Here is an 18048-nt window from a genome sequence, read left to right as displayed (position 1 = left end):
GATCGGCTCACAGACCCATCGGGGCGGCCCCGATAATATCAAACATGTTTGATATTTAAGATTATAACGTCCCGACTTCACAAGTGAGACGGCGAGACCAGTGGTTCGTTGCTCCCTCGGGCACGATAAGATCCTGTAGTGTGTGCTGAGCCGTTATTTTCAAATCTTGCTGTGTGTGCTTGTTTGAGATGCGCAAGAAGAATATCTGTTAAGATTCTCCTTATGTGCGTGATGTAACCCGATTTCGAAATTGGTTAGGATTTTAAATATCCTGTAGTGTGAGCATAAGGAAGGAAAAGATAGAAAGAAATGTAGTGGGTACAGGCCAATTAGTGTTCTGAATCAAGACTATAAATTATACGCATCCATACTGACCAAAAGGATGGAGGAGGTCATACTGTACCACTACTAATTAGTGTTGCTCGGTGTATCGATACTAGGAAAGTACCACGATACTTTGTCGTCAAAATACCCAACTTTAAAGTATCGATACTTTAAGAAAGACAATGTTTTAATAAGAGACGTATATATTGAGTTGCGTTCATGCGACAGTGAAGCCGTGTTTGTTTGTAGGCTAATAGCGCTCTGCTTCTCTCTCCCAATGTATGTGTGTGTAGGTGTGCGTCTCTCTCTCTCCTCGCTCTGTCACTCTGCAGCGAGCAGCGCAACAGTTTTTTTCCCCCTCATATGCATGCAGCATCTTCGAGAGAACGGTAGCTAACCTGAGATGGCTACAAGTACAAATGTCGACCGTCCACAGCTTGTCGATAAAGCTGATGCGCGCAGCGAAATCTGGCATTATTTTGCTTACAGAGCCGACAGTGAGGGCAAGCCCACGGACATTACAAAGCCAATCTATAAACGATGCTACAAATCTATACAAACCAAGGGAGCCGATATGACCAACCTGGCAAAGCATCTTGCAGACAGACATGCCGACTTACACAAACAATTCAAAGAGCGACAGGTTAGCAAATGTGATAGAAGATAAGACACACACAGCAGCAACACCAGTACTGTAACTGAATACAACCGAAGGATATTTAGCCTACCTTATGTTTGAATGTATGAATGCACAATACATTTATTGCACCAGATGATGGCTAGAGAAGCTAATTTTCATCCGTAGCATGAGACTTTTAGCTAGCATGGCTGCAGCCTGGCTCTCTGCCTAGCGCACGTGTGACAAAAAAATCAATACCTGCTCCGACATCCTAGAGCGAGAGAACTGTTAACCGTGAGACAATTATCTCTTTCCCCAAACCACCCAGTCGAGGCAGCCTTCCCTTCCCTTCAGTGTTTGAAAGCTACAGGAAATATAAGACTGTGATAGACTCAAAAGATGCAAAAAGACTGAACAGAGCACTAAAAAAAAGCCAACAATTTAAAATTCCATGTTCTGTCATCTATTATTCCATTACTTTTCCTTAAATTTTAGATTTTCGCCATGGTATCGTTTCGGTATCAGTATCGAGATATTTTTGGCAGGTATCGTATCGAAGTCATAATTTTTGGTATTGTGACAACACTACTACTAATAGATGAGGACCAAACTGGTTTCATACGAAATAGACTCAGGGCAACATAAGGAGGGGTCTCCATATTATAGAACAAATAAACCATAAAAAGTCCAGCGCTATTCTGGTGAGTCTAGACTCTGAAAAAGCATTTGACTCAGTGGGGTGGGAATATCTTCAAGTAATGGAGAAATTTGGTTTTGGCACAAAAAATCATATTGTATTAGAACTCTTTACATATCCCCAACTGCTAGAATAAAAATTAATGGCCATCTATCTAAGACCATATACCTGCAACGAGGATGCCGCCAGGGGTGCCCTGCTAATATAACACATTTCAATGTATTAATTGAACCATTAGCCCAATTAAGAAGACAGGAGACGGCTCTTGAGGGTATCACAATAAGGGGTACAGAGCACAAGATATGTCTATGCGCTGATGTCCTGGTTGCTTTGAAAAACCTGGCATCAAGTGTACCACTACTTATGGATCTCCTGACCATGTTTGGTAGTTTATCAGGTTATGTCATTAATATAGAGAGAACCCAACCCTTCATCTGCTTATCCGGGGTCGGGTCGCGGAGGCAGCAGTTCCAGCAGGGGGCCCCAGACGTCCCTTTCCCTAGCAGCATCAACCAGTTCTGCCTGGGGAATCTTTAGCCGCTCACAGGCAAGTGCAGAGATGTAGTCCCGCCACATGGTCCTGGGTCTACCCCGCGGCCTCCTCCCAGCCAGACACGCCTGGAACACCTCTCTAGGGAGGCGCCCAGGAGGCATCCTCACTAGATGCCCGAACCACCTCAACTGGCTCCTTTCGACACAAAGGAGCAGCGGCTCTACTCTGAGTCTCTCCCGGATGACTGAACTTCTCACCCGATCTCTCGGAGACCCCAGCCAACCTCATGAGAGAACTCATTTCGGCCGCTTGTATCGGTGATCTCGTTCTTTCGGTCATGACCCATCCTTCATGACCATAGGTGAGAGTGGGGACGAAGATAGACCGATAGATCGAGAGCTTTGCCTTTTGGCTCAGCTCTCTTTTCGTCAGAACAGTGCGGTAAAGCGACTGCAGAACCGCACCAGCTGCTCCGATTCTCCAGCCAAACTCCCTCTCCATGGTTCCCTCACTCATGAACAAGACCCCCAGATACTTGAACTCCTTCACTTGAGGTAATGACTCATTTCCTACTTGGTGCGGACAGACCACCGGTTTCCTGCTGAGAACCATGGCCTCAGATTTAGAAGTGCTGATTCTCATCCCAGCCGCTTCACACTCAGTTGTGAACCTATACAGAGAGTGCTGGAGGTCGCAGGCTGATGATGCCATCAGGACCACATCATCTGCAAACAGCAGCGACGCAATCCCCAGCTCACCAAACTGCAAACCCACCTCCACACAGCTACGCCTCAATATCCTGTCCATGAAAATCACAAACAGGATTGGTGACAAAGCGCAGCCCTGGCGGAAGCCAACCCCAACCAGAAAGGAAAATGACTTACTGCCGAGGACACGGACACAGCTCTCACTCAGGGCCATCCAATCCCTGTACACCCAAAGTAGGGACCCCCTCACCCCATACTCCCGCATAACCATCCACAGGACTTCTCGAGGGACCCGGTCGTAAGCCTTCTCCAAATCCACAAAGCACATGTAGACAGGTTGAGCAAACTCCCAAGCCCCCTCTAAGATCCTTGTGAGAGTGAAAAGCTGGTCGGTGGTTCCACAACCAGGATGAAATCCGCATTGTTCCTCTTCAATCTGAGGTTTGACTATCGGCCGGACCCTCCTTTCCAGCACCTTCGAGTACACTTTCCCTGGGAGGCTGAGTAATGTGATGCCTCTGTAATTGGCACACACCCTCAGGTCCCCTTTTTTGAATATTGGGACCACCACCCCAGTCTGCCACTCCTTTGGCACTGACCGAGACTTCCACGCAATATTAAAGAGGCATGTCAACCAAGACAGCCCCTCAACACCGAGTGCCTTCAGCATTTCTGGACAGATCTCATCAGTGCTTGGGGCTTTGCCACTGTGGAGTTGTTTGACTACCTCAGTGACCTCCTCCAGGGAAATTGATGATGACCCCCCATCATTTCCGGCTCTGCCTCCATCGTAGAGGGTGGATTTGTCGTGTTCAGGAGTTCCTCAAAGTGCTCCTTCCAACCCTCAACCACCTCCTCAGTTGAGGTCAGCAGTGTCCTATCCTTGCTGTACACAGCTTGGATGCTCCCCCGCTTTCCCTTCCTGAGGTGTCTGATGGTCTTCCAGAAACACCTTGGGGCCGACCGAAAATCCTTCTCCATGGTTTCGCTGAACTCCCACACCCGCTGCTTTGCCTTGGTCATGGCCGAAGCTGCAGCCTTCCGGGCCAGTCGATACCCTGCAACTGCTTCTGGGGTCTTCCGGGCTAACATATCCCGGAAGGCCTCCTCCTTCAGTCGGACAGCTTCCCTGACCACCGGTGTCCACCACGGTGTCCGACGGTTACCGCCCCTTGAGGTACCTATGGCCCTCATGCCACAGCTCCCAGCCACAGCTTCAGCAATGGAGGCTTTGAACACACTCATGTTCAGAGCCAGAGCCAGCCTTTGCTGCCCGGGTCCGGTCCGTCAGTGCCCACCGCCTTCACTGCCACCTATTTGGCAGCGCACCCGACCCCGACAGTTCCTCCCGCGGGTGGTGGGTCCACTGGATGGACAAGACGGAGATGTTGTTCCCACGTTGCTCTTTCTGGCTGGGCCAGCCCGGCCACCAGGCACTCGCAGATGGGCCCTCCGTCCAGGCCTGGCTCCAGATGGGGGCCCTGGGCTTCCACCGGGCTGGGTATCTCTCTCTCTTCGGTGTTCTTTCATCAGGGTTTTTTGCTGGTTGAGGACTGTGGGGCGCAACTCCTCACAGCCCTACTCTGGCCGTTTTGGGCTTAAAGCCCTCATCTGCCCTTGCTCCACACCTCCAGATGGTATACGGTGCATGGCCAGGTGCGAGCAGCACCTGTGGTTTTTGTTCCGAGTGACCTTCTCCTAGATGGGTTGCCTACCATGGCTATGAGCCCCATCTGCCCATACTATTTTCCCATAGCTGGGACAGTGGTTGGCAGGAGCCAGGGCGTGTCCACACAATGGTGGGCCTGCGCACCTTGCCTCTGGGGCCCACTGTTGCTCCGAGATCCCCTACAGTTTAGCCTGGGACCGTGAGGTACCCAGTTACCATGTGTGGCCACGGGGAGGCACTGTAGGAGTCTTGGCGGTGGAGTGGCTTTGTACATTACAGTCATTTTACATTAGTCATTTAGCAGACGCTTTTATCCAAAGCGACTAACAATAATTGCATTTAACGTAGGAAAAGCCAATGTACTACTACTTGCCAGAACTCACAAGTGCATCTTCTTTCTAAAACAAGTAACTAAGAGCATAATCTAGTGCTGAAGTGCAAGAATAGCAATCTAAAGTACAGTACAATACAATACAATAAGTGCTTAGGAGGGAGGATTGTTGTAGTACTTCTTGAAGAGATGAGTTTTGAGCCTGCGACGAAAGATGGGCAGCGACTCTGCTGTCCTGACATCAGTGGGCAGTTCATTCCACCACTGCAGGGCCAGGACAGAGAAGAGCCGTGACCATGTCGATCGACCGCAGGGGCCTCGGAGTGATGGGGCAACCAGTCGCCCCGAGGTAGCAGAGCGTAGCGGTCGGGAGGGGGTGTAGGGTTTGACCATGGCCTGGAGGTAGGAGGGGGCTGTTCCTTTCATTGCCCTGTAGGTTAGCGCCAGAGTTTTAAACTGGATGCGTGCCGCTACAGGGAGCCAGTGTAGGAAACGGAGGAGGGAAGTTGTGTGGGAGAACTTGGGGTGGTTGAACACCAGGCGAGCAGCGGCTTTCTGGACAAGTTACAGAGGTTTAATGGCTGACGCTGGGGCCCCAGCGAGGGCAGAAGGAGACTTACGCACTCGGCTCCTCTTTTCACCCTCAGTGAGGAGGGCTAGCCGGCGGCGGTAGCTGAAAGCAGAGTGGCAAGCAGAAGCAGCATGCACTAACTACAAGCACTACTACCACAGATTTAATTGGAACTCTAAAAGTATAAAATATTTAGGAATAAAACTGACCAAGGATACATCACAACTCTACAATGATAACTATTTACACATTAGCTGAAAGATAGGCAACAACCTTGATGGATGGAGCTCACTTCCCCTTGACTTTGGCAACCGCATAATGACCATCAAAATGAACATCTTACCCAGACTGTTGTACTTATTGCAATCACTACAAATACCAATTCCTGACTTACAATTTAGAGTATGGGACAAGCATGTATCACGGTTCATATGGGGTGGAAAAAAACCAAGGTTACGATTTACTACATTGCAGTTGCCGAAGGACATGGGGGGGATTGGCCCTGCCATGCTTGAAGGAATACTATATAGCAGCACAATTAAGACCATTGATTCTCTGGTGCAACCCTGGTTATGAGGCAAACGAAGTGTAAGACCATTGATTCTCTGGTGCAACCATGGTTATGAGGCAAACAAAGTGTATTGAGTTATCATCCATAAAGATACTTAGGTGGCCAGCGCATGATCCAAATTTTGTACCTGCATCCCAAGATCTAAAATACAGACAATGGATAAGGCGTGGTACCACATCTTACTCCTCTTTAGTGAAGGATGGGGAACTAATAGACTTCCAAACCATGTCTGAAAAACATGATTTAGAGAGACAAGACTTTTACAGATACTTACAAGTGCGGCACTACTATGTGAAAGAGGTAAAAGGAATGAGTAAGGAAGAACCTTCAGGGGTCACACAGATGTTTATCAAAGCATACAACTCAGGACCCACCAGACGGATCATAGGAGACCTGTATCTAAGTATACTAGAAATGAAGAAGAACTCTACGGAGTACATAAAGAAAAAATGGGAGAGAGAGCTGGACATTGATATTTCTTCAGAGGAATGGTCTCTCATCATACATACTCAGATGACCACCACGAACGCGCAAGGCTGGAGAGACCTTTGCTGGAAGCCTACCCTGAATCAATGGTTGGATATTGTTGGCAGCATATCCAGAATGGAGCGTATGATGTTTAGTCTAAGATTGCAGAACGACAGGGGAGAAGAGTATTGGGCTAAATGGGATAGAAATCTGTCTGGCAGAGAGTGTGACAACTGAGCATTGTGAATCACAAACTCATTTTAAATGAAACTGTACAATACTGTGTCGAACACAAAATATGCGTGTATACAGTATATATCATCCACTGTATTGTAACCTCATGTTCAGTGTGTTATAAAATGCTTTAAAAAAAATGAAATAAAAAATAAAGTACCAACAAAAAAAAAGCTCAAGACGCATCCTGGAAACACCTACATATTGTAGTGTTATGTCTTCTATACTTACTAATAGTGCCAGTGCCACAGTGGCATGGTGTAGCTAAAGTGCCAATGAAGGTAACGTTATGGGTAACTTATGGGTAACAAGAGACATTTTTCGGCACAACGAAGTGGAATATACAATAAACTGGAGTATTATATACAGTATAGATAGATATATAGCTAAATTAAATGCAAACAGATCTTAAATGGTGCTCTTTACCAGTTTCGAATTACGTTATGTACTGTATGATGAACAAACCATCTGTCTGCTTATTTGCTGTGATCTACCGTCCACCTAAGTACAATGAGAATTTTATATCTGAGTTTTCAGACTTTCTATCCAGGTTTATCCTGCATTATGAGAGGATACTGATTGTTGGTGACTTTAATATCAACATTTGTTGTGATGACAAACCATTAGTTAAGGACTTCTTAAAAATTATTGAACCTTTTATTCTTACACAATTTACGTCTGGACCAACAAATCACTGTGGACACGCATTCGATTTAGTTTTAGGCTATGGAGTGTCTGTGATGATGTGTGGTGAATGAAATCTGTGAATTACCAATGATAGACCACTTAGCAATTGTATTTGATGTTCTACTCCCTAATTCAAGGGGCTCAGGTACTAAGTCGAAGGAAACACGTTTGTCACGTTACATCAGCCCCAGAGCATTAAACGACTTGAGCTTGAGATTGCCTGATACTGTCAATCAGGTTTTTAATCAGACTTTTTCACTGGATAGTCTTACTGAAAACTTTAATGGTACACTCCAGGGCTTGCTGGATTTAGTGGCACCGGCGCTGCTCTAGGCTGGTGGTGCACTATCAACTATGGCATGACAACCTGACCACCTACCAGTCTAGGATGGCTACTGCGAAGGGAGCCTACTACAATTCTCTGATAGTTAACAAATAAAAACAAAATAAAATTATTATTATTATTAATAAGATAAAGCTTTGGTGGTGGTGGTGATGACAAGGGAGTAGGGTGACGTGACTATGGAAACGGTAAACGGTCTCTGCTTGTTGCTTTGATGTGGATAGTCCAGCTTTAGAACGTTGTGAACCACAGTTTTGGGATCCTGTTGTAAGTGGTCGCAAGTTTCAACCCGGCCCGTCGCAAATCTTTGACCTGAACGGGCCTTAAGATTTTTGAAAACAATGTGTTCCTTTTTCCTGTCTACTCTTGAACCACTACCCCCCCCCCCCCCCCCCCCACCGCTCCTCCCCCCCCCCCTTCTCTCTGCCTCTCCTCCTCCAGCAAAAAGCGAGGGATAACCGCGCGGCACTGCGCATCAACAAGGTCCAGATGTCCAACGACGGTCTGAAGAGGCACGCCCAGCAGACCACCCCCGAGCCCTTTGACCCCAGCGTCTCCATGGAGACGGACTTGCTGTTCAAAGACCCCCTGAAGCCCAAGGAGTCCGAGCACGAGCAGGAGTGGAAGTTCCGACAGGTGAGCGGTGGGGGGGGGGGGGGGCGGGGCAGGAGGAGGGAGGATGTGTGTTAAACAAAGATGGAGGGGGGGATCCAAGATCATGCTCGCTATGCAGAGCAGGGTTTCTCAACCACCATTATTAGAGACTTCAAACCAACATTCAGGACCTGCCATTAACACCAGACCACCTGATAAAGCAGACCACTGGCCGATGAAGCATTGTGAACATTCTGGTTCTGGCTCTTTCAGTGGTGCGCCTGGCATTCTCTATTCAGCAGGTCCTTAGGAGTCCAGACACTTAATTTTGTTGCATACATCTTCTATGTTAAAAAGGCACTGAGCCTGAATGGACGAGATGCCCTGGTCTGCAGAGTATAATACTGTAGATGTATTTCTGTGTGTATTTACCAGCATTGACCTCACCCCACCATGTTAATCCTAGCTAGCGCATGTCATGACAGCGGGGTAGAGAGGGGGAGAGTGGTGGTGAGATTAAACCTAACCTGGGGGGCTTAACATGAGTAAACTCGGTAACAAACCTCTGTTTCAATGATGTGCATGGTTGAGTGAGTCTCATTATTTTTTACTTTTTATTTTTTATTTTTATTATTATTATTTATTTTTAATTTTAAACCTTATTTTAGCCATTTTGGCTTGGTTATGATTCTCTTGACCATACAGTTTTACTAATTGTGAATTTGCATTGAAAAGGGAGAGTTAAATCAGATGTGGGGACCCGGTAAGGCGCGGCAGGAAAAACTGGTCCCAAAAAGCAAAGCCATAAAATCAACCAATAAAGACGTCCTATTTGGACATTCCAACCAATCAACAATAGATGCCGGAGGTGGCAAAATGTCTCTGGTAAGAGCTCTCAAGACCAAGTCACGTTCTGGCACTCACCTGCCAAGAACCAATATATATATATATATATATCTATATATTTACGTTTTTTAAAAATATTATTTATATTTTAAAGACAAGTTCTATAAGGTGTGCGGATAGGGAGTGTTGAGTGGAGTGGTAGGGAGATCAGTTGGTTAACTTGTTAACTGCTAACTTGTGTGTGTCCCACCACAGTAACATGGCTCCAGTAGCTTAGTTTCATCTCCATGGTAGTTGAAATGACATTACTGTTACACCCTCACATTGTTCCCCCCTGCATGGCTTAACAACCACATACGCTAGACATCACTCTCATTGTTGACATAGAACATTGCAGCTTTGTTTGTTTGTGAGTGAGGGACAGAGAGCATTCCTAGCACCATATCATCATAAATTTACTAATTCAGCCGTTCCTAAAGGTTTTGTGGACTTAACTGCTGCTCTGCTCCCTTCCCCTCCCCTCCTGCTTTCTGTCCTGTTTCCATGGCAGCAAATGAGACAGAAGAGCAAGCAGCAGGCAAAGATTGAAGCCACTCAGAAACTGGAGCAGGTCAAGAACGAGCAGCAGCAACAAAGACAGCAGCAACAGCAGCTTTTGACTGGCCAATCAGGAGGAGACTCGGGTGACAGCGGAGGCGACCGGAGCCCCCTGACGCCTCAGTCCAGCAGCGGAAATGCCTCCCCTCTGCAGCCAATCACTTCCAAGGATGGCTTTGCTAGGCCACTCCTCCCGGGAACGCCCACCTCTGGTTCGCCAGATGACGTGTTCCTCAGACCCCAGGCTCCGCCCCCTTCTGCTGGCTCCAACAGGATCCACCCCCACGACCCCTCCTACCCCCAACAGCCGCAACTGTCCCAGGCTCAGCTTCAACTCCAGCCCCAGGCTCCACCTCAGGCCCAGCCCCAGTCTCCTCAGATGTTCTCTCCTGGCTCTTCCACATCCAGGCCCTCTTCTCCCTGGGACCCGTACGGCAAGATGGTCGGTACCCCCCGACCACCAGGGGGCTCCACCACTCCTCGCCGTAATTCCCTCTCTGAACTCCAGGAGAGAGGAAGACCCAGCCCAGCCCACGAGACCTTCGGCTCACCCACACTCGCTGGCTCTGACCCCTACTCCAAACCCCCGGACACACCCAGGCCCTCAGAGCCCTTCATGAAGCCCCAGGGACCACCTAGGGCTGGACCCCCCCACATTGACCAGCAGGGGAGGCCCCTGATGAACCCATCCTCGGGTGCTGACCCGTCGGCCAGGCTGGTAGGCGTCAGGGCCGAGGCCTACCAGAGGGCGCCCCAGAACCGGATGCTTCTGTCCGACCCATATGCCCGGCCCCTGCTCACCCCCATCCCTGGCAGCAACGAGGCCGGGTCGGTCCCTGTCTTCAAAGCCCCCATGCCCCCCCACCACCAAACCCCTCAGGACCCCTTCTGCTCCATTACTGCCGGGATGAGGCGAGGACCGGCCGAACCGTACAACCGACCCCCCCTGACACCAAGACCCATGGAGGGCTTCTCCCAAGGTCACCAGGGTCACCAGGTTGACCCCTACACCCAGCGGACGACCTCCAGTGAGGGGTTGGGTAAGGAGGCCAGAGGGATGCGTCAACCCCAGGAAGGACAGTTCTCCCAGGGCATGCCAGGCATGGCCTCCCCTCACAGGAACCCCTACTCCCACCCACCAGGCACCCCCAGACCCCCCTCTGAGGGTTACGTCCAGTCTCCAGGCACCCCGAGACCTCACTCCGATCCCTCCTACCTCCAGACCCCAGTCGGCCTCCGATTGGACCAGTTCAACCAGCAACACCAGCAGACAGCCAATCGCAGGCAGTCTCCATCACACGCCGCTATGGACCCCTACGCCTCAATGCCCGGAACTCCCCGACCGGGACAAGCCGACCGGTACCCCCGCTCTCCGGGAAGTCAGAGAGGCGTGCTAGACTCTTACGCCCAGGCCCCAGGCACCCCCAGACCATGCCCTGCAGACCCCTACTCCCAGGCCCCAGGCACCCCCAGACCATGTCCTGCAGACCCCTACTCCCAGGCCCCAGGCACCCCCAGACCTTGCCCTGCAGACCCCTACTCCCAGGCCCCAGGCACCCCACGCCCAGGGTCTGGCCCAGATTCTTTCACCCCGCCTGGGTCCAGGCTCTCACCCATGACCCAGCACCCTGGAGAGCCCTACTCCCACCGTTCCCCAGGCCGGATGAACGAGCCCTTCCCCAGGGCCAGCCCCTCGGCGTCAACCCCCGGGCACACCCCACAGCACCCCGGGATAGCGGAGGAAGGGTTCTCACTGACGCAGGCCAATCAGACGCCGAGTCACGACCCCTTCGAGCAGGGTCCCCTGACCCCCTGCCCCCAGACCGCAGAGAGATCGGCCAATGAGGGCATACCGTCGACAGGCATCCCCATGGAGACCCAGAACATCATGCAGCCTCAGCTTGGAGACTCGGAGGAGAAGCTCAGACAGGTAGATATGGGAAACCATGGTCTCTTATGAAGGCACAATCTGTGTGAAATAAACCAACTGCTAATGTATTGGGCTCACAAACCCAATAAATTCACTGGCTGGTACACTTGTGTACAGTGAAGCGACAAACATTTGATTTGATCTGGTATTGTAACTTTCTAATTCCTCTTCCAGCGGCAACATCTCCGTCAGCTGCTCCTGAGGCAGCAGCAGCAGAAGAGCGCCATCCGCCAGGAGAAGGGCCTACAGGAAGTCAGCGCCGTCGCTCTCGGCCACGCCTCCGGCCAGGCCACGCCCCGACACTGGTCCCAGGAAGACACCGCTGCCCCCCCTCCTCCTCCGCAGCAGCCTGACCTGTTCGGCCGGCCGCCCCCGCCCTACCCAGGAACCATGAGGGGTGGGGTTGGACCCCCCCAGACACCCGGAGGGGGAGGAAGGTTCCCCGGAACCTTCCTGACAGACCAGCAGAGGCCTTTCTCCAGCGAGGGTCCGTTTCCCCGGCAACAGTTCACCAGGGATGTGGGGGCCATGGGCGCCATGGGTGTTAGACCACCGGGAATGAGGTGAGCAGACTGGGGTTTTATATAGACCACTTTTCAACGCCTCATCGGCAATGATGAGTGCATCGTTCATTTGTTTTCTAGATCTTTGTGAGAATTTGTGTTGTCTGAGAAGCAATCCGAAGTCAAGTCTACTATACCATTGCATTTTTTGAGTGTTCTGCATACCTGCAAACTAGTCGCCTTTCGGCTACAATCGCCGTTTTTTTTGTCAATTGGGTCATTCATATGAATCGTGCAGATCCGGGGAGTTTTCCAAAAAACTCCAAGAGGGGGGTGAGGGGAGAGTGACTGCGTTTGATGTTCAGGCTAGAATAAACCTTATTGGATAATACTAACTGGTTAGCTTGGCATAGATATAAGTACAAACTTGGATGCTACAAGCTAAATGTTATAGTGTGGTGGGTTAATTCAGAACGTGAAATAGTGACTAACCACAGCAGACGAGGGTATAAATACAGATCATGTTGTTGGATGTAACGTTGCTTGATCTCCAGTTGAATAACGTAAACGTCATGTCAACAGCGTCCATCATCCATTCCAATTGCGCAAGTTTTCTCCCAGGATCTCCTCACAGCGTTTTTTCATACAGCCCAAATATCTCCAAATGTGCTGCTGCTAATCACTTGTTAACGAAGTCTCTGATCAGCTGTAGTTTGGATATTTTTGCGGTTTAAAATTAGGATAGAGGACACTAGTTGTCCCTCAAGCACAAACGAAACTTATGTCCGGTAGATTTCTTTCAAGGAATTCCAAAATAAAAGTCACGGAAAACAATTACACAACAAAAAACAAAAGTTTTTTTTTTTTTTTTTTACTCACTTGGCATTGGTCCGAATGGTATACTGTATACTGAAGTATGAAGTCTACTGAATCTGATATATACAGTACAGAATAATATTTGGAGGGCCTATTCAACAGTTAATAAGTGATAATAATGGGCAGCCTTAAACTAAAAATATGCAAGCAAAGACAGTGTCATCATATCAATACAATAATATGGGTAGTAAGACCATTCTAAGAGGAGAAGTCGTTTTTTGTGTGTTATTTTATAAATCAGTTTCGGTATTGGCCAATCCTGAGGAAAATAATCGCTGATCGGTATCGGCCAAAAAAAATCAGATCGGAGCATCCATAAGAGCCATCATGTCTCCCTGTCTCATTCTTTCCTGCATTTCAGGCAATGGAGGTTGGTTGTCTTTTTTTGAGAGGCAACATGGAGAATAATGTGTAAAAAAGTAATTGTTTGGTTGCTTAAGTAAATAACTAACTTTTTATGAGATATCTGTTCTCTCTTTTTATGGAAAAAGAAACATTGAAATTCTGATTAAAATGTTTCAACTGTGAATCTGGATATCTACATAATTGTATTTGGGGTTGTAATTGTGATGGATATACTATGCGCCTCGCAAGAGCCATGTATCTACTCGCACACAGAAATTCTAGTTTCAAAACACTCCAAAAAGCGTCATGTGCATATTCAAATCACTAAAAATTTCTTCCGGGTGAGGATGCCCCCGGACCGCCCTACCATAACTTGGTTTCGGACCTGTCACCTTTTTCACTCTCGGGAGTTTGCAGGTCTGGTTCTGTCAAAGCTGTGTCCCTTTAAAGCATGGGATTTTTATTTCACAGGTTTTTGAACTCATTTGTTTGTTTCGTGTCTTTCCTCTCCCAGGTTTGGCTTTCCTCCAGGACCTCCAAGTAGCCTCCAGGACCAGCAGTTCCTCCGGCCACCTCACCAGATGCCTCCAAGTGGAGGGCCCGTCCCCGACATCCTGCCCCCCCAGATGCGGAGGTCTCTGTCGGTCGATTTCTCCAGACCGCTGGGGCCCAACTCCATCGGCCCCCAGATGGGCGTCCCCCAGCCCTACCCCCCTAGAGGCCTCCCTGTACCCGTCCAGCAGCACAACATCATGGGCCAGCCCTTCATCGAGCTCCGGCACAGGGCCGCGGAGAACCGGATGAGACTGCCCTTTGGACATCCAGGGCAAGCCAACATGATGGACCCCTCCATGCAGGCCCAGAGGCACCTAGCTAACCTGGACCCTACCCAGGGACAGAGGCCCGGGCAGGGGAGCATGGGGGGTCTGGAGGGCCACGGAGCCAGGATGCTGCAGCCCATGTTGGGGCAGGTTCACCAGCAGTCCGCTGCCGCTCACCTGCAGGTGTCGGCTAACATGGAGAGTCTGAACCAGCAGACTGACATGTCCATGACTACGGGACAGCAGCAGCACCACCACCCTCACCACACTCGGTCTCTCGGTCACCCAGTGACTAGAGAGTCCCTCAACGCAGCACCGTCTGGGGTCCCGACCCTTTCTGGGTCTGGACCCAGTCAGACAGAGGAGGCTGCGTTGCCGGGAGGAGATGGGATCGAGGAGCACCTAGACGCCGACGACTCTGCTGTGAAAGACCTCGAAGACGTGGAGGTGAAGGACCTGGTGGACCTCAACTTGAACCTTGACCCTGAGGACGGGAAGGAAGACCTTGACCTCGGCCCCAACGACCTTCACCTGGACGACTTCCTGATGTCAGGGAAGTTTGACCTCATCGCCTATACCGACCCGGAACTGAACCTTGAGGACAAGAAGGACATGTTCAACGAGGAGCTGGATCTGGGCGACCCCATGGAGGACACTCCTTCCTCCGACCTCCAGAAGGCACTGGCAGAGAAGAGGAGCACTGGAGGAGGAGGAGGGGGAGAAGGAGGAGGAAGCACCTCCAGAGCCCAGAGGAGGGCTGAGTCCTCAGAGGCCTTTGGCCATGTCAAACAGGAGGTGAATGTAGCCAAGGAGGCCCTGGGGATGCTTCAAATCGAGCACAATATCAAGACCGAGGAGAGAGAGGGTCCTCTGCTTCCCTACGAGCCGTGCTCCAGCAGATCCATGGCCAAGCCAGAGGGAGATGACGGCCTCCTGAGCTCTTCTCCTGTCCTCTCCAGCCTCCTCATCAAGGAGAAGCTGGAGGAAGGTATGGGCTCCACTGGGTCTCCCCAACAGCAGGTAGACCAGGCCGGGGGGATTCGAACCAATGCTGGTATGGGGATGCTACCAGGCCACCACAACCAGGACCATGGGGCCAACCCAGGCATACCTATGCCCCACAGGCTCAACCCTTCCATGGGTGGGCCTTCTGGAGCACACCCTAACCTTTTCCCTGGAGGGAGTCAGCAGATCAGGAGTTTTGCAGCCTCAGCTGGACCCATGGGGGATCTGAACCTGCCTATGATGGGTAGTCGCCAGTCTACTCCCCATGGACTTAACCCCCAGCACCTTGGTTTGCCTCCCCAGGCCCAACAGCAGCACCCTGGGCTACCCCTACAGTTGCCCCAGCCAACCCCTCATGGCTTGAACCCCCAGACCCAGCACCCTGCTCCTCATCACCTCAGCATCCAGGGCCCCCAAACCCCAGGCCTGACCCCCCAGGCCCAGCCGCAGGCCTTGTTCCCCCTGGGACCTTCCCAGCAGGGGCCTCCACAGCCCGACGGCCAGCCCAGCCAAGGCCCCTCTCTCCCTGGCCAGAGCCAGCTCAACAGACCCCTGCTCCTGGAGGAACAGCCTCTCCTGCTGCAGGACCTCCTGGACCAGGAGAGGCAGGAGCAGCAACAGCAGAGACAGATGCAGGCCATGATACGTCAGCACTCCAGCGAGAGTGCTTTCTTCCCCAACATAGGCGAAGAACAAATAGGTAAGAAACAAGCTCCTAAGGATGGCACAAGGCCCCATGAGGCGATGGTGTTGGAAGGCATGGTGGGAGAAATGGGACTGGGACTTTTAATTTTCAACTCATAGATGCTTTCCACTGGGCACTGTCAATTACAACACTTGGAAATGAAGTGGGTCGCTGCACACTCGAAGCTCTGATGCAGAAATATTGAATGGCACCAAAAACATGGCAAAAAACTATTTTTGCATCAGAGCTTCGAGTGAGTGTCGACCCACTTTATTTCCATGTTTTTTTTTGTTGGCCGGCACCTCATCACCACAGGCATCTACTTTAACTCAGTTACAACACTTAACCTGTTATTGCATATGATCTTCATTCTACTGTATGTAGATGTGATGTAGAGAATTAGATGTGAACTTTTCATGTAATTATCTTACAATTCTCTTACAATATGTCATTCTCTCGCAATATGAAGCTCAAAGTCTTCCCTCACCAACTCATTTGGGGATTTGTAGCTTTTTAAAGAGGGCATAACAGGACGCAATTTTAGGAACAGAACGTTCATCATAATTTCTCTTGACAAAGGTACACTTTGGGGATTCTGACTGCACCAGAATCGCATCCATAATTTAGAAACGGCACTTAAAAAGGGGGTTGGGTCGGCTTCTTTGAAATGAAAACAAGGTCAGGCTAAGATGGAGTGAATTTCTCAGAAGAGTTGCTGATGTGCTTTGTTGTCATTTTTGTTAATGTTTTCCAGCAGACTTTGACGGCATCACAGACCCCATAATGAAAGCTAAGATGGTAGCCCTGAAGGGCATTAACAAGGTCATGGCCCAGAGCAGTATGGGGATGAACCCTATGGTCATCAACAGGTATGATGCACTACGGTAATAACAGGGGTAGATTGCAACCGTCTGAAGTGTCTTATTTTCCTCTCCTCCTTTCCTTTCCTGTCATCATCAGCTCTCCTTTCTTCTCCTCTCATCTCCTTTATCTGCAACCTCCCCCCTCCTCACCTAGCCTGGCACTCAGACTAAGGACCCTTTCACACCTTCGTTGTTTAGTCCGGACTTTCAGACTTTCGAGTTTGATCCGAACCAAATTGACAGGTGTGAAACCTCCTGGACCACAGTGCGCGGATCAAAGACTCGGTCTTTGGTCCGACCTCAAGAGGTGGTCTCGGCTCGAACCAAGGTTCGCTGCTGCCTAATGTGAAATCAAAGGCTTGCACTTTTGGATTACTTTTGACAACGTAATGTAGGTCTGCCCAGTGGCGTGCACAGACATTTTGGGGGGCAGGTGCTCAGTGAAAAATGAGGGCACCTTGCGCGGGGGGGGGGGGGGCTGACAGATAATTTGTATTTTGATTGTCGCGCAACTTGTTGACGGGGGGGGGGGAGACTTGGTTAAGATTACTATATAATACTAAATATTCAGCTTAATTATAGGCATACTGATGGCTTCACATGCTGTACCAACAACAAATTCTACCGACATTGGTCGTGTGGTGGTCATCATTACGTTAAATCCATTAATTGATTATGACTAGCGTCTAGCTTGTGGGCAGTCGGCTAATTTAGGCTCAGCTGTTTGGCGCTGTATGAGACTTACTTCACAACAGAGACAAATAAATGCAAGTTATAGTTTGGCAGCTGGGCTTAGGGGGCAAACAATACACTCGTTTGGTTTATATGTTACCTGGCTGGTTAGCTGTCATCACTCGGGCACTCTGGATAGGGAAAGGGCGGGGTAGGAGTAGTGCGCCTCCGTTTGTGTCCGCTTTTCGCGTTTACCGTTGACAAAGGAAGAGTGGAGGGGAGGGGCACGGGTGGGCACGTGTGTGCGGGGGGGGGGGGGGGGCGGTTGGTAAAATTACAACGCATTTTGGGGCATTATTATTACACGCTTTTAATCGAGAATTGATCGATGTCACCATGGGCCACATACAGTAGGCCTACACTGTAAAAAATATATTTTAAAAAATAAAATAAAAGTAACTTTCAAAAGGGCACTTGCCTGGTCCACAGGGCAAAGGGCAGGTGCTCTAGCACCACCTCGTGTCTATCTGTGCACGTCCCTGGGTCTGCCACCAAAAATCCTTTGATCCACTGGTGTGAAAGCGAAAGTTATGGAAC

At 49.9% G+C, this 18048-nt stretch overlaps 1 protein-coding gene across 1 annotated transcript in view; it reads left to right on the top strand.

The window, feature by feature from the left end:
- kmt2ca (lysine (K)-specific methyltransferase 2Ca) overlaps window positions 1-18048 on the top strand; it is a 91070-nt gene that overhangs the window by 55747 nt on the left and 17275 nt on the right. The window contains exons 34-39 of the mRNA XM_084453845.1: window positions 8156-8350; window positions 9044-9193; window positions 9705-11681; window positions 11856-12244; window positions 13920-15931; window positions 16671-16785. Of these exons, the coding sequence (XP_084309971.1) occupies window positions 8156-8350; window positions 9044-9193; window positions 9705-11681; window positions 11856-12244; window positions 13920-15931; window positions 16671-16785 (4838 nt within the window). The remainder of the gene's footprint in view (window positions 1-8155; window positions 8351-9043; window positions 9194-9704; window positions 11682-11855; window positions 12245-13919; window positions 15932-16670; window positions 16786-18048) is intronic.

Source organism: Borostomias antarcticus, assembly GCF_949987555.1.
Source record: "Borostomias antarcticus genome assembly, chromosome: 2".
Classification (NCBI taxonomy): Eukaryota; Metazoa; Chordata; class Actinopteri; order Stomiiformes; family Stomiidae; genus Borostomias; species Borostomias antarcticus.
This window is presented reverse-complemented; position numbering and strand designations above follow the sequence as displayed.